Below are 18352 nucleotides of genomic sequence, written 5' to 3' on the forward strand. Positions count from 1 at the left end.
TTCTAGAACTACCAGTAAGTGAGGTGGCGGTACAAGCTGAGTATCACACACGAGGTGCATGAGAAATGGTAGCCAACCACTTTTAACATCTTACCCTGACCTCGTATCAATACAGTACATGTATACAGTGTTTTACCTGCGACATGACCCCACATGTCATGTTAGTGACCAGTATATTCTGTACGCCATATTTCATGAATATAATTTACCACCCTGTTAGTAATTTTGCACCTGTATCATCCCAGTTTGTGGTAGGTGGGGACACTCACCATCCACTCACTCGATGTAGTGCTGCTCTCGGGTTGCTGCCTTTCCTCTCTTTCTTCCTTCCTTCTTTTTATGTCCTTCTTTCTATCTTTCTTTCCTCATCTTCATTTCTCTTCTTTCCTTCTTTCTTTCCTCCTCTGTATGTCTTCTGGTGACTCTACACTGAGTCACAAGCCAAATGGTTTCCTGTACGCCAGGAAACCATTTACCATGCTGGGTGGTAACCAGATAACCAAATTATGGTGCCTGGTGGTTTAGTGGGTAACTAAGGCACTGCAGCTGTATTGAGCCAGTGCAGGTTTATATCCAAGGGATTGGTTGGGGTTTATTGCTCACGTAATGCCACTCAGGGATGAGTGAGGCTGGTGTCCTTGGCTCCTATGCTTCATATGGGGCAACACAGGATTAGATGATGTATGTATGTATGTACAGTATATCATCCCGGCCTTGTTTCTCCATGTCATACTGCAGTAAAATGAATATGGTATGAGAATAGACTGTATATAAATTTAGGAGAAGCTATCAACTTTGTGTCTCATGAAACAGCGTTAATAAATGCACACTATATAAAATCTAAGCTGAATTTTGAGCTATATTAATCTCTTCAAACATATACAGAACACTCTTCAAATAAATATTGTAAAGAAAAGGTTGATTTATCAACATGATGTGGCCACCCAGCCAAACAGCCAGTTGTATTTAAGTAATGTTTTTTCACTGTTTTATTCTCTTGTTCATTATTTCAGTAAACCCTCGATATAACGAACCCTTTTATAGCGAACTTCGGATATAACAACCCACCATTTCCAGAGCGAACTTCTGCCAGATATAATGACCATCGGTCACTATATCCGGCGGAAGTTCGCTCCCTGGCATGGTAAGTGTACTGTAACCGTAGTCTATCTATCTATCTATCTATCTATCTATAGCCCAATGCCCTAATCCCGCAAATGGTGGCCGCAGACAAAACGCCTCCAAGTCGCTCTGTCACCCACCATTTGACTACCCTCCCCCCAACTCACCCCCCCCTCCCTCATATACCTCTCAACTCCATCCTTGCACCTCATCCTCGGTCTACCTCTCCCTCTCCCTCCCTCCACCTCACCTACATACACCCTCTCAGTCAGTCTTTCATTCTCCATTCTCTTCACATGTCCAAACCACCTTAGTGTATTTCTCCTAATCTTCTCAACCACATCCACATCCACCCCACAGCGTTCCTTCACTTCTTCATTCAACAACCTGTCCCTCCACGTCACTCCACATGCTCCTCTCAAGTAACTCATTTCCACTGCTCTCACTCTTGACTTGTTCCCCTCTTGCAAGGTCCATGTCTCGCTTCCATACGTCAGGGTAGGGATCACAATACAATCATGCAGTGACTTCTTAACTTCCATACTCACCTCCCTATTTCTCATCACTGCTTTCAGTGTGCCAACAACCTTCCTTCCCTGCTGTACCCTTTCACGCACTTCATCCCCCAAAGTTCCATCCTTACTCATCACACTACCCAAGTACTTGAATGCACTCACATTCTCCATATCCTCACCATCCAACCTCACTGCACACTCTGTGACTTCATTCCTCTCAAACACCATAACTTTACTTTTGTTTACATTAACTTTCAGATTCCTCCTCCTACACACTGTCCCAAATTCATTCACCAAACTTTGCAACTCCCATTCATCTTCACTCAACAGTACTGTATCATCAGCAAACAGCAACACCGGAATTTTCCAAATCTCACCCTAATTCATTAGAGCCACCCCCACATCCACTGCCCTACCCTGCACCTCCTTCACAACCCCATCCATGTATATATTAAACAGCCATGAAGACATCACACAACCCTGTTTCAGTCCCACATTGAGATCAAAGAACTCACTCAGCTCACCATCCACTCGCATCGTAGCCCTAGTTCCCTCGTACATACTCTTCACAGCACTCAACAATTTCCCCTCCACTCCATATATTTGTAATACCTTCCACATACCTTGCCTATCTATTCTATCATAAGCTTTCTCCAAGTCCATGAAGACAGCATACACTTTCCTTCCCTTCTCTAGATACTTCTTCACTAAAGATCATAGAACAAATATCTGATCTACACACCCTTTTCCCTTCCTAAATTCCCCTTGTTCTTCTCCAACTAGCTCCTCTGTCATATGCCTAACCCTGTCAATGAGTATTCTACCATATATTTTACCAGTCACACTAAGTAGGCAAATACCCCTATGGTTACCACATACTTCTCTCTCCCCTTTTCCTTTGTATAAAGGAACAATTATACCTGATTTCCAGTCCTCTGGAACCCTCCCCTCTTCCCAAGCCAATCTACACAACTTCCATATCCACTCCACAACAATCTCACCCCCATATCTAAGCATTTCACCACACCATAGTACATTACATAATAGGCATTGTACAGTATTTATATGTACAACTTCATACAGGATGGTATTAAGTGTACATGTACTGTATAACTACATAAACCATTGAATTCTTCATGTTAAACTTCATAGAGTAAGTTGTGATTGCACACATAGGACCAAACAACTCCACAGATATAGCGACCTTGGGTCGGTAATCCCTGAGTTAATAATGACTGTCAGATATAGCGAATTTTTGGATATAATGACTTACCCCTCCCCCCAATTAGTTTGGTATATCAAGGGTTTACTGTAATTGAAAGCATTTAATTTTTATCTATACTGTATTAAGGTACAAATTATAGCCCACAGAAAATTGAAATACTTGTACAGGCAACCTGCCAGTTTTGTGGGGGTTAGGGAACACGGACCCCTGTGATTTTGGATTTCCACGTACTTTTGACGCGCTCCCCTAAAATGCCCCTTTGGTAGCCTGTAACCCCTGTAAGCCCCTAGAAACCATCACAGGAACTTAAAACTGGCTTAAAACACCACAAACATATACTGCACTATTGTACTGTACAGTATACAATTTGGGGGAGGCGGTGGCTCAGTCGGTAGAAAGGTGGCCTACAGTCCCAACGGACCCAAGTTCAAATCCTCGCAGGGGCAGGGAACAGTTTAAGGATTTGTATTTAATAAAATCAGACTTTACTGATCTACCAGAAGACCCACCGACATGCCGTAAAAATACCCCCGCAAATACCAATACACCAGTCTTGTAAGAGACAGCCCTAGTGTGTATTCAGTATGGACGGTGGGTGTTAGCGCCAAAGTGGTGACATGTAGAGGTGTACGAAATGTAGGACGACTACTGGGCCTTGGGAGCAGGCTGTGAAGCCCAGAGTTGGACACGTTAAAAAAAAAAAAAACTTCATTAAAAAATAACCTGTAAATGGATATGATTATAAAAATTAAGGCTAATTTTGTTGTTGCTGCCTGTCACTGACACTGCAGAAGTGTGCACAGACCTAATAAACCATATCTGAGATCAGGAAACACCATAAAATATCCAAAGACAGAAAGCAGTCTCCATCTTAGATAGTCCTGTATCCCTGGCAAGCAACACGTACTTAGCCGAGGGAGGCACAGTCCCTGCCAGCACCTCCCTAATCTTTTCCTCTCATTTCTTAATGGACCGTACCCTGCTACCGTTTACATTAAAGAATTTTCCAACAGCCCCATATGTCATGCTGTCCCTACACTTGTCCAGCAACTTCACCTTGTCTTCATCATTTTCTTATGGTGCTTAGGGCCCATGCTGGATACACCTATGGGATAACAAGTTATCACTCAGTTATCACAAAAAAATCACAAAATAGGGCTGTAATGCTCTACTGTTTACAACAGCACTGCAATAATAACATTAACTCACATGGAAGAACTAGGCTATGGCACAAATTAATAGTGACCCTAGGCTATGACCCCAGTATGGCACACACATGTGGCAGCACAAGTTATAACACTAACATGCACAAAAATTCATAAAATAGGGCCATACTTTGCTCTGCACTATAGCACAGCACTGCAATTGAAGCCTTTGCACAAATGAGAGCACTAGAGTAGGGCAATAAAGAAAGTTAAAAGTTAATCAGTTCAGGTACCCTGCGAGAGCGTAGTGGAGGTGTTTGAGGCACGAATGCAGGTGAGAGAGTGAGAGAGAGCAAGGGAGAGTGGCATGGGCCCTTGTGCGGGGTATGTATGGGTGCCGCCTCCTTTCAAAACAGCACATGACTGGCTGAATGCGGGAAATAACTGACGCCACGAAATGCTGCGAATGCCTCCCAATGCTTTCCGTGGACTCGAATCTCTGACAGATTTTTTACCAGGGGAAAATCTGCATAAAAGTGACGGCAATGAATTTTGGGCCTGTGAATTTGAGGGGTTGCGTGTACTGTATGAAAACATTTACAGGTACTGTAATTCCATCACGTATCGACCTATTTTTCTATTGCCAGACACCTTAATCCCGTAAGAGGTGGCCACAAACAAATTGCCTCCATGTCGCTCTGTACCCCGCCATTTCACTGCCTTGCTCCCAGCTCACACTCCCCTCTCTCATATACCTCTTCATTTCATCCCTCCATCTCATCCTCAGCCTCCCCCTCCCTCTCCCCCCCTCCCCCCCCTCCACCTCACTCACATGCACTCTCCTCATCAGTCTCTCACTCTCCATCCTCTCAACATGGCCAAACCACCTTAATGTGTTTCTCCTAACGCTTCCTGTCACATCCACATCCACACCACAACGCGCCTTCACTTCATCACACGTCAGTCTCTCTCTCCAATTAATAAGGGAGGGAACAAGGAAGAACCCCTGAATTATAGAGTGGTGTCCCTGACCATCATGGTCGCAAAATTGCACAAGAGAATCCTGATAGACAGATGGATAAAGTTTCTGGAGGAGATGAACATTTTATCATTTTGGCTGAAAGTCAGTTTGGATTCAGAAGTGGAAGGTCATGTGTTTCCAACTAGCTGAGCTTTTGCTCAAGAGCAGTTAACGTGCTACAGGAGAGAGACGGTTGGGTGGATTGTGTGTATTTAGATTTGGAGAAAGCCATTGTCGGGATGCCCCACAAGCAACTAATGTGGGAATTTGCAGCACAGGAGGACTGAAGGGAAACCTCCTGGAGTGTATGAGAGACTTCTTGGGAGACAGACAAATGAGGACAGTAAGAAAGGACAGGATGTCTGGATGGAGGGAAGTGACAAGTGGAGTCCCACAGGGCTTAGTGTTAGTGCCAGTAATGTTCCTGATTTACATAAACAATATGGTAGATGGAATGAACAATTATGGAAGTCTGTTTGCTGATGATGCAAAGGTCTTGAGGAAAGTAGAAGTCGATGAAGACTGTAAAATGCTGCAGGAGGACCTGGATAGGATACATGATTGGAGCCAGATGTGGGAATTGAAATTCAATGCAAAAAAATGTGAAATATTGGAAATGGGTAAAAGTACCAAGAGGCCTTCACTGAGTTACCGTAAATGATGGTTAATGAACCAATCACAAAAGCGAGTGAAGAGAAAGATTTGGGAGTGCTGGTTCAGGATAGTTTTTTACCGGAAAAACATGTCAACAAGACAGAGAGACTTACAATCTCTTGACCAGTATAAGAGTGGCATTCCATTACATGGATGAGATGATGAAAAAAATTGATAGTGGCCATGATCTGCCCCGGGTTGGAATATGCAGCAATTGTATGGTCCCCACAAGAAGATATAAACCAAATCGAGAGAATACAAAGAACAGCAACCAAGGTGGTCCCTGGCCTGGCAGATCTGTCATACAGTGAGAGGCTGTACAAGCTGGATCTGCCTTCCCTAGAAGAAAGGAAAGAAAGGGGTGACATGATTGCTGTATTCAAGGCCATGATGGGAGGAGATAAAATTTATAGAAAAGATCAGTTTATATGGGATGGGAGAGTAACAAGAGGACACAGAATGAAACTGAAAAAGTCAGGTTACTTGAAGAATATCGAGAAATATAGTTTTCCATATAGATGTATAGACCTGTGGAATAGCCTAGACAAAGATATCATCCAGTCAAAAAACTTAAACTAGTTCAAAGCAAATTTGATTTATTGAGAAAAGGAGACGGGACCCCACGAGCATATCTCATTTCCTGTGTATCACAACTAGGTAAATACACACAAAGAACGTTGTCAGAGGTGGAGCTCCGTACATATTGTGGGAAAATAATGCAAAATTGGCGGTGAAAACGAAGCATGCCTAGTGTGAGTATGAGAATTGAATGCATGATTCGTGTCCCATTGCATTTGAGTGAAAATGGGCTGGAGGTTTTGGTCAAATAAGAGTAAAACACTGTAATGATTTTAAATTTTGTACAGTTGCACCATGGTGGAGAGAAACAGTGCTTTGTTTACATGCAGTGATAGTGAGTTTGCAGGGTTCTTCAATGAAGATCAAAGCAATAGAAGGATCAGACTGAACCGGACAAGAGTAACAAGCATGGAGAAAATGACTGAGAAGAATGCCCAGGAATTAAAACAGGTATGGACAATAATTAGTGACTTACAAGTACAAACCTTAGAACAGGAGAGGGAGATAAAGGAGTTGAGCTGTAAGTTAGAGCACATCTGCTCATGCTGTGTTGACCAGGAGAGAAAGGTGTCTGAGTTAAAAGCAGGTAGTGAATCAGCTACATGTAAAGTGAAACAGCTTAAATGGGAAAATAAGGGGCTGGAGGAGGAAAGTGACAAGATAAAATGGAAACTTGTCAAGCATGAATCTGAAACTAAGATGCATGAGGAACATATCAAGGAAATCCAAGAACACCCTAAGGGGTACAAAAAAATTCAGCAGGAAGATAAAATAAGTCTTAAGGAGATTTTAGAACAACTAAAAAAGAAAAACCAAGAAAAGGTGGAGAAGGATGTGGTGAAGGTACTAAAAAGTAAAGAATCACTTGTCAGAGGTGCAGCAGACAACATAAAACGCTTGACTATCTCAGGTTTTAACCCCCTAAACCGCGTGGTTGTTTTAGCTCGACTTGTGTGTCCTGCTAGGATATTTGCGCTCCGACAGACTTTGTAAAAATATTTGCCAAAAATCGGTTATTAGTCCTAGAATATTATAATTAAATATGCATATGGCACATACCTTTAGCTTTCTCCTGGGATGTTTGTTGAGCCTTCATTGAGTACCGTAGGACTTGTGGAGACCTCTGAAGTTGAGTAACAAAGTCTCCACTTTACACTTCCCGACACCCTGTAATATGATTACCACAGCCTGATATTATCACTAGAAACACTATTCTATGATTTTCAAATAGTTTGGAATCCATACTCTAAAAAAAAAACACTGTGAAAGCAATGAAAATTACGAGTGCGTATGGCCTTCCCACTTCCGATCGTTCGCCGCTGGTATTCTGTCATTTATTATTCATAAAAACACTCACATTTTATATTCCTATTACTATATAACACTTATATATATCTTCAGTCTTTATCCATAAGTTTCCTTCAGTAATAGTAGTTTATTGTCACTGTAGGCATTCAATTTCTCTTTCAGTAAAATACGTAGCATTCACTTTCTCAACCTGTATACTAGCGTTGAGAGCGAACTGTCACTTTCACTTCCACTTTCATAACTCTTAGTATTCATACATGCTAGAGTGAAACATTCACTTTCATTACTCCTAGTATATATACTTGTATTCTTATACTTGTACATTTTTACATTTCTATTTACATTCTCTATTTTATTTACATTACAGTATTTACATTTCTATTTTATTTACACTGTGTTATGCACTGTCACTTGCAGCAACTTATAAAACTATTTTCCACTGTCCACTTATATTTACATTCATTGCTTTCACTTGCTGTTTACACATTATTTACATTTCCACTTGCACTGTTTTAGTCACCAGAAAGATCGTAGTCACTGTCCATCATTTTCATTGATAAATTAGCCAGTTCACATTCCACAGCAGTCACTTAGCCCTTTACCCCTTTTCACACGAGGTTTAGTAGGGGCAGAGGTCACAGGGCCCTTTGCATGGGGCTAAAAAGCGGCGGAATTGGACAGGCGCGAATCCGACGTGGTTTCACCTTGAAAGACGACAGAAAACTGAATGCTGTGGTGGCCTAGGGGGAGTGTAAAGCTGCCAATGTCATCATGGTGACAGCTGCTAATATATACGTTATGAAATGATTGGCAGGAAATCTAGACAATACATAATAAATTAGGTAGTTCCAGGTGAATGTAAATATCACTTAGGCTTCTCCCTTCCTTTCTCATATATATATTTTTATTATGAGAATAGATTATACGGCATATTTCAAGGGGAAATAAACAGCGAAAATTAGCGAATGAGTGCACGTGAGGTGTTGTCAGGTGATAATTAGCCAATTCCAGGTGTATGACACTATCACTTACCTTATTTCTTTTTTATATATATTATTTGGTATAAGAATAGGGCATCGGGCTTATTACAATGGATGAAATCAGTGGATTATTCCAGGGAAGATTTACTTAGTGCAGCGTGGCTGGGCAGGCAAGAGGAGAGGGTAATGGAGGGGAGGTAGGGAGGGGAGTCAAGAATGGGAAGAAATGGCTAAATTGTCAACAATGGATGGGAGTACAGATGAGATTAGGAGTGCTGACTAGTGCTGGACATTGGCAGTACTGATAGATGATACAAGCCACCACTTGAAAGCCCGGGCAAATTCAAAATAACACAGAATCACAAAAGTGACGCCCCACGGTATGATCCCTTGCTCCCAAGCGTCACGAAAGTGACGCCCCGCGGTTAAAGGGTTAAAAAAAAAACGATATTGGTGAGTCAGAAAGAGAAAGGAAAGAACCGAGAGGGGCGAAGGAAATAGTGTCAGTAGTTATGGAAGGAAAGGACAAAGCCCAAATGGAGATCAAAGTAGTATTTAGGCTGGGAAAATATGTAGAGGGAGGGGCAAGGCCACTCAAAGTAAAATTTGAATCTCAGGTCACAGTAAATGAAATAATCAACAAGACTTGGAAATTAGCAGATAAGGAAGGATTAAAAATATCTGATTAAGGAGAGATGCAAATGAGGAAGAGAGAGCCAAAATAAAGGAACTTGTTAAGGAAGTGAAGGAAAAAAACGACCAGAGAACGGATGAAGAGAAGACAGGATCAGAAATTGAGGAAGAAGTACCGAAGGAGAATGGGGAAGAGAAGGACAGAATAAAAAACAATGCAAAAAAGATTGAAAGTGGCATATGTTAATGTAGATGGTCTAATCTCCACAAGGCTAGAAATAGGCAATTTCTTGAGGGTAAATGAGCCAGACATTTCGTCCCTCGTAGAGACTAAGCTAAAAGAGAATATTGAAATAAAAATGGGAGATGGAAAATATGATATATGGAGAAGTGATAGAAAGAAAAAACAGGAGGGTTGATGATAACAGTGAAAAACATCCTAAATGTGGATAGTATGGAATTGGGAGAAGGTATGGCTGAAGTGATAAACATGGTAATAGAAACCAGAGGGAAAGGTAAGAGAGACATTGCAGTAGCGTGTCCCCCCCCCCAAGACAAGGGCATGGATTGAGGAGGAATATCAGGAGATGTTGTCAGACATGATTAGATACCCTAAAGAAAGTGATCGAGAACAGCAACAACATAATCCTGATGGGTGACTTCAGTTGTAAAGAGGTAAACTGGGAGGAGTGGGACTCAGGAAGTAATGAAGATTTGTGGGGCAGTATACTATTAAATGTAGCAATGGACATTGTAATGACCCAGTGGGCCAAAGAAGAGACAAGATTTAAGGGAGATGACACACCATCCGTCTATCTATCTATCTATTGCCAGACGCCTCAATCCCGTTTGGGGTGGCCACAAACAAATCGCCTCCAAGTCGCCCTGTCCCCCGCCATTTCACTGCCCTGCTCCCAACTCACACCCCCTCTCTCATATACCTCTCCACCCCATCCCTCCATCTCATCCTCGGCCTCCCCCTCCCTCTTCCCCCCTCCACCTCACTCACATACACTCTCTTCGTCAGTCTCTCACCCTCCATCCTCTCCACATGGCCAAACCACCTCAGTGTGTTCCTCATAACGCTTCCTATCACATCCACATCCACACCACAACGCTCCTTTATATCCTCATTCGTCAGCCTGTCTCTCCATGTGACTCCACAGGCTCCTCTTAAATAACTCATTTCCACTGCTCTCACTCTTGATTTGTGTCCTTCCAACAATGTCCAAGCTTCACTTCCGTACGTTAGAGTTGGTATCACAATACTGTCATGTAGTAACTTTTTCACTTCCATGCTCACTTCCCTGTTTCTTATCACTGCTTTCAAGGAACCAGCAACCTTTCTTCCCTGCTGTACCCTTTCAAGCACTTCACCCTCCAAACCTCCATCTTTACTCATCACACTACCCAAATACTTAAACGTACTCACATTTTCCAATTCCTCACCATCTAACCTCGCTGTACATTCACTAACTTCACCTCTCTCAAAGACCATCACTTTACTCTTCCCTACATTCACCTTTAGGTTCCGTTTCTTACACACTCTCCCAGACTCATCCACCAAGCCTTGCAACTCCCCTTCGTCTTCACTCAACAACACAGTATCATCTGCAAACAACAGTACAGGGAGTTTCCAAACACTATCCTCTCTCACCAGGGCCACTCCAACATCCACTACCCTACCTTGTACCTCTTTTATTACCCCATCCATGTACAGATTGAACAACCATGGAGACATGACACATCCCTGTTTCAAACCAACTTTCAAAGAGAAAAATTCACTTAGTTCACCATCCACATGCACTGCAGCCTTCGCACCATCGTACATACTCTTCACAGCATTCAACAACTTCCCATCTACTCCATATATTCTTAACACTTTCCACAATCCTTGTCTATCCACCCTGTCATATGCTTTCTCCAAATCCATGAAAGCCGCATACAACTTCTTTCCCTTCTCTAGAAACTTTTCCACTAAAGATCTAAGAATGAATATCTGATCTACACAACCTCTTCCCTTCCTAAAGCCTCCCTGTTCTTCTCCAACTAATTTCTCTGTTCTTTCTCTAACTCTGTCTATAAGTATCCTACCATACACTTTTCCTATTATACTAAGAAGACAAATGCCCCTATGATTACCACACACTTCTTTTTCCCCTTTTCCTTTGTACAAGGGAATAATTATACCTGACTTCCAATCCTCCGGGACTCTACCTTCCTCCCAGGCCAATCTGCACATCTTCCACATCCATTCTACTACTATCTCTCCCCCATGCTTCAGCATTTCACCACACACTCCATCAATTCCTGGGGCTTTCCCCGATTTAACTTTCTTCATTGCTTCCACAACTTCTATCCTACTGATTTCTTCCTGTCTTCTTGCCTCCCTCCTTCTCCCAGCCATTCCCCAGCCACTTATACTCGCATTACTTCCATCCTCTACGTTCAACAATTCCTTAAAGTGTTCTCTCCATCTGCTCACTTTTTCTCCCTTCTCCACTAGTAATCTACCATTTTTATCTTTCACTCCTCTGCTAACTTCACTTCCACCCTGTCTTACTCTTTTCACTTCTCTCCAGAACTTTTTCTTACAGTCCCTCCACTTTACACTCAAATTCCTTCCAAATTCCTCATCCACTCTCTTCTTACTCTCTCTTACCAATCTTTTCACCTCTCTCTTCCTTTCCACATATAACTCTCTCTTCCGCCTCTCAACTTCTTCCACGCCCCTATTTCTCACCCATTCATTGTATGCTTTCTTCTTTTGTGCCACAGCCTGTTTCACCTCTTCCGTCCACCACGCTGTTCCTTGCACCCCCCCTCCGCCTTCTCTTCCTTCCACACACCACATCACATGCTGCACATATTTCTTCTGTAAATATCTTACACACATCTTCCACGTCTCCCATCTGCTCCAATTCATATTTGCCCAATCGTTCCTCCACTTCTCTCTTATACTCTGCCTTTTTCTCATCCTCTTGTAACCTTTCCACTCTCCTTGCAACTACTCCTTCCTCTCGTCTTTCCCTTCTTCTATTCCTCCATCTCACTTGCATCCTAATTCTGGCCACCACCAAGTAGTGGTCAGAAAGTCCACTCCCCCAACCTCTATACACTCTTGCATCCTTTACACATCTTCGCATCCTTTCATCCACACACACATAATCAATCATTCCTTCCTTTCATTCAGTTCACCACCCACCCTTCTCATCACTCGCCATGTATACCTGTGGATCATTTTATTCCTGAAGAGGGTATTGGCTATCACCAACCCCCTCCCAGCACAAATGTCCACTAACGCACTCCCATTCTCATCTATCTCGGCAGGCACACCCCACTCACCAACTATTCCATCCACCTTCACATTACCAACATTACCATTCATATCACCAATCAAAAACACTCTCTCATTCCTTCCAAACTTTTCCATGCACATTTCCACATTTGTCCAGAACTCTTCTCTCACTCTTCTAGCACGATCTTGCGTTGGCGCATACACACACACAATCGCCCACATTTGTATTCCAACTTTCAACTTTACCCACACAATCCTTGACCCAGCTGATCCATGCTGTCTTATGCTCTTCTTCAATCTTTTACTCACAACTATACACACTCCTTCCTTTGCCCTCTCATTCTCATCTACTCCTGCACATATACCCCATCCATACTCGCATTCTCTCACACTTTCTCCTCTCCATTTTGTTTCAGTTATTCCACATACATCCACTTTCGCACCCTCAAGCACCTGGACAATCTCTCTCTCTTTCACCTCATCATTCGCTCCTCTTACATTCCATGTACTCATTACCAAGTCCTTTGTCCGGTCCACACCAGAAAGACTAAATTTAATTCTAGCCAAAGAACCTGATGCAATTGAATCTCTGAAATATCAGTGTTTTATGGGATAAAGTGGTCATGTAGTGAAAGAGTTCCAAACGATAGAGGGAAATGGGAAGATGAGAGATGGGCTATACAGGCATGGAAGATACAGCTTTGGGAAAGCAAACTTTACAGGATTGAGAAAATTTTTAGAAGTGGATTTGGGAGAATTCTGGGAAACGAGAGAGACAGAAGATATGGGATATCTTTCTAGACTTCTATAACATTTGTGTGAAAAAGTATGTGCCAAAATTTGGTAGGAAAGAGAACTGGAGAAATGACTGGTTCAATAAAAGATTGGAAAAGAAAGGGAAATGGCATGGAACAAAAATGAGAAAGAGAAGTAATGATAGAACAAAGGAAGAATATAAAAGAGCTAGAAATGAATTTACAAGAATATGTTGAGAGCAAGAAAGTAACTTTGAAAAAGGTGTGGTTGACAAATGTAAGGAAGAACCTAAATTGTTTTAAGGTTTGTTAATGGCAAATTGAAACAAAAGGAAGTTATGAATAAGCTGAAAGTAGAAAGAAATGTCTGTTGCAGTTATGCAAGCTGAAATAATGAACAAATGCTTCCAATCAGTCTTCACTAGAGAAAATGATTTTGTGGAGGAGGAGGGAGTGACTAGAAATATGTAGTGTTAAAAGATGTAAACGTTGAAGTGCAAGAAGTATGCAAATTACTGGAAACTCAAGATGTGAGAAAGTCCCCAGGACCAAACAAGATCTCTAATCAGATACTAAAGGAATGCAGAGAACAACTTTCAGATAAGATTCACAGTTTAATTGTGTATTCTCTGGAAGAAGGGAAAGTGCCTTGGGAATGGAACAGGGCCAGTGCAGTACCAATTTATAAGGGAGGGAACAAGGAAAAACCCCTGAATTATAGACCAGTGTCCCTGACCAGCTTGGTTGCTAAACTGTGCAAGAGAATCCTGCAAAACCAGATGGATAAAATATTTGGAGGAGATGGACATTTTGGCAGAAAGTCAGTTTGGATTCGGAAGTGGAAGGTCGTGTGTATCCAACTTGTTAAGCTTTTACTCAAGAGCGATTTACATGCTACAGGAGAGAGATGGTTGAGTGGATTGTGTGTATTTAGATTTGGAGATAGCCTTTGACAGGGTACCTCACAAACGACTATTGTGGAGATTGGAGCACACAGGAGGACTGAAGGGGAATCTCTTAGAGTGAATGAGAGACTTTTTGAGAGACAGACATGTGAGGACAGTAATAAACGACAGGATGTCTGGATGGAGGGAAGTAACAAGTGGAGTTCCACAGGGCTGAGTGTGAGCGCCCATAATGTTCCTGATTTACGTAAACGACATGGTAGATGGAATGAACAGTTATGCAAGTCTGTTTGCTGATGATGCGAAGATCATGAGGAGAGTAGAAATTGAAGAAGCCTGTAAAATGCAGCAGGAGGACATGGATGGGATTCATGACTGGAGCCGAATGTGGGAAATGAAATTCAACGCAAAAAAAATGTGAAATATTGGAAATAGGTAAAAGTACAAAGAGACCATCACTGAATTATTAGATGGGTAATGAACTAAATACAAAAGCAAGAGAAGAGAAGGACATGGGAGTGCTGGTCCAGGATAATTTGTCACCTGAAAAACACACAAGATAGTTAGAGAGACATATAATCTCTTGGCTAACATAAGAGTGGCATTCCATTACATAGATGAGGAGATGATGAAAAAATTGATAGTGGCCATAATCCATCCCAGGTTGGAATAAGATAAAAACAAGATTGAGAGAATACAAAGAACAGCGGCCAAGATAGTCCCTGGCCTGGCAGATCTCTCTTACAGGGAAAGGCTGTAAAAACTTGACCTGCTGTCCTTAGAGGAAAGGAGAGAGAGGGGCAACATGATTGCAGTGTTCAGGGCCAGGATGGGAGTAGAAAAATTGACATAAAAGATCCGTTTGTATGGGATGGGAGAGTAACAAGAGGACATGGAATGAAACTGAAAAAACCAAGTTGCATGATGGATGATATCAAGAAATATAGTTTTCTATATAGATGCATAGACCTGTGGTATAGCCTGGAGAAAGAGTTCATCCAGTCTATAAACTTAGAGGAGTTCAAAGCAAAATTTGACTTATCGAGAAACAAAAATGGGACCCCACGAGCATAGCTCATTTCCTGTATATGGTATAGCCTGGACAAAGAGATCATCCAGTCTAAAAACTTAAAGGAGTTCAAAGCAATTTTTGATTTATCAAGAAATAAAAACGGGACCCCACGAGCGTAGCTCATTTCCTGTATATCACAACTAGGTAAACACACACACACACACACACACACACACATTCAGTATGACTGAAGAACTGAACCTATTTGGTGATAATATAATCACAAAATAAAACAGAAGTCATTAGAAAGACCTCCAAATCAAATGCCATCTCGAAACAGAGTGGTAGGTTGCACATTGCCAGTGCATCTGCAGTGTGCATCAACTCAGCTTCTGCAGTGCAAATGGTGTAAATTGTTTTCATGCAGCATTCTCAGAAACTTTATTTCCTTATATGAACTTTTTTTTTTTTTTTTTTTTTTTTTTTATTATGTGTCCGACTCTGGGCATAGGCTTCACAGCCTGCTATCAAGGCCCAGCAGTCCTCCTACATACCATACACCTCTACATGTCACCACTTCGGCGCTAACACCCACCGTCCATATTGAATACATGCTAGGGCTGTCTCATACAGGACTGGTGTATTGGTATTAGCGGGGGTATTTTTACGACATGTCGGCGGGTCTTCTGGTAGATTAGTAAAGCCTGATTTAATGAAATTCAAATCCTTAAACTGTTCCCTGCCCCAGCCGGGATTCGAACCTGGGTCCGTAAGGACTGCAGGCCACCTCTCTACCGATTGAGCCACCGCCTCCCCCAGTGGAATGACTGTAACTTTCACAAATTTTTTGCAAAAAATATCTTCAGGGGATAAAAACTAGTGGCATCTGATAGGTGCCTAAACCTTATATGCTTGTTATGGTCCTCATAGGTTAAGATACATGTAGTTCCATGATCTCTGAAACCTTGAAGAGAGAACTTGCCAGCATAATTTTGTCATTACTTATGCAGTGCTCCCCACAAGGAATTTTTAGTTCTTGTTCGGGAACTTTTGATATCTTATCTAATAACCTGTGTTGTCAGAATTTCCCTCTTGTAACTGCCAGATCCACAGTCATGCTACACAGTGAGAGTGGCCCCACAGTATAGAGAACAGCCAAACATTCCTGGTGTTAGCAGTAAAAGCCGTACCATCTGCACTCTGCCACGTCCCCCGCAACATCTTCTTCACCGTACAGTCTCGTCAAGATTGGGCATAAAGAATTTTAAGGTGAGGAACTTCTTCATTCTTATCTATAAGTCTTCTGCCATTTTCATTTTCCATTCCTCCTGTTTATAAATACTTTGTAATATAGCCACTTTTTTTTTTTTTTTTAATCTATCTATCTATAGCCCGATGCCCTAATCCTGCAAAGGGTGGCCGCAGACAAAACGCCTCCAAGTCACTCTGTCACTCACCATTTGACTCCCCTCCCCCCAACTCATCCCCCCCTCCCTCAGATACCTCTCAACTCCATCCCTTCACCTCATCCTCGGTCTACCCCTCCCTCTCCCTCCCTCCACCTCACCTACATACACCCTCTTAGTCAGTCTTTCATTCTCCATTCTCTCCACATGTCCAAACCACCTCAGTGTATTTCTCCTAATCTTTTCAACCACATCCACATCTACCCCACAACGTTCCTTCACTTCTTCATTCGTCAACCTGTCCCTCCATGTCACTCCACATGCTCCTCTCAAGTAACTCATTTCCACTGCTCTCACTCTTGACTTGTTCCCCTCTTGCAAGGTCCACGCCTCGCTTCCATACGTCAGGGTAGGGATCACAATACCATCATGCAGTGACTTCTTAACTTCCATACTCACCTCCCTATTTCTCATCACTGCTTTCAGTGTGCCAACAACCTTCCTTCCCTGCTGTACCCTTTCACATACTTCATCCCCCAAAGTTCCATCCTTACTCATCACACTACCCAAGTACTTGAATGCACTCACATTCTCCATATCCTCACCATCCAACCTCACTGCACACTCTGTGACTTCATTCCTCTCAAACACCATAACTTTACTTTTGTTTACATTAACTTTCAGCTTCCTCCTCCTACACAGTGTGTAGGAGGAGGAAGCTCCAATATTAACACATTCTTTCTTAGCTGTTATTCTCATGTGGCAGTCTTGTGTATGAGAGTTCATTCATATCTAATGCCTGGATGTTTCAGGAGCTGCAGTTGCCTGCAAAAAATTATTTTTTCAAAATGATGCTAGCATTTTGAATATACTTCATTTTGCACTTTATTCCCAAGGCCTCAATATATTTTGAACAAAGTTCAGAACTCAAAATATATATGTATAGTTTACAGTAGATCGTGAGTAGATTTCTGTAGGGTCTGTAGTTCACACCAGAGGCATAAAAAGTAATGTCAGTGAAACACTGTTCAAAACAAACCTCATAATAGACAGTGCATCTGTGTACGGATACTTCACTATAATTATTTGGGTCATTTGGCTAAATGTTCAAAATCTTTATAGTATTACTTTACACACACTAACATTATCAAAAACAAAGTTCTCTAAACCAAAGCTTTTAAAAAATATTTCAAAGATACAATAAACTCTCAGGTATCTGTTGTTGCAATATCCAGCCCAATGCAATATCCAGCACAGCCAGCTCGGCTCTATTAAAGCAATATCCAGCGTCGAAATAGGATGTAACCAGGGGTTCTATGCAGTATCTGGTGTTGAGGTGTATCAACCAGTTCATAAATGGTAGCTAGCTGGCACTGTATTACTGTACTGTATCATTACTTTATTGTATTTTATGCTCGATTTTCATCCTTTACTCATGGGAAACTTTTTAGGATAGAGGTTCAAGACGGATAGTAACACGATATCTGGCATGATGCCGAATTTTGAGCCGATGGGGGATACCATGCAATATCCGTCTTTTTACTTTAACTGGAGTAGGGCTTGGCTGAATTACTCTGGGTAATTCAGATTTACTGAATATCAAAGCAAAGCCTGATCGACATGTTTCGGAGTATGCACGATACCTTGTATAACTGTTGTTGTTGTTGCTCAACCCCAGTCCATCTGATCGAGCACCCTATGGGTTCGTCCTGTAGGTTATGTATGCTACTGATGTGTCTGTATCTTAGTGTGGTATATGTCATGTTGTGTGGGTTAATGGTACAAGTTGAGCAT

General features: G+C 41.9%; 1 protein-coding gene across 1 annotated transcript in view; it reads left to right on the forward strand.

The window, feature by feature from the left end:
* The window catches only part of LOC145399142 (uncharacterized), a 313723-nt gene that overhangs the window by 154808 nt on the left and 140563 nt on the right, over positions 1-18352 (forward strand). The window contains exons 14-16 of the mRNA XM_080271880.1: positions 1045-1144; positions 6549-7135; positions 16258-16421. Of these exons, the coding sequence (XP_080128006.1) occupies positions 1045-1144; positions 6549-7135; positions 16258-16421 (851 nt within the window). The remainder of the gene's footprint in view (positions 1-1044; positions 1145-6548; positions 7136-16257; positions 16422-18352) is intronic.

This window comes from Coenobita brevimanus, chromosome 47 (assembly GCF_032717465.1).
Source record: "Coenobita brevimanus isolate Jiangsu-jjx chromosome 47, ASM3271746v2, whole genome shotgun sequence".
NCBI lineage: Eukaryota > Metazoa > Arthropoda > Malacostraca > Decapoda > Coenobitidae > Coenobita > Coenobita brevimanus.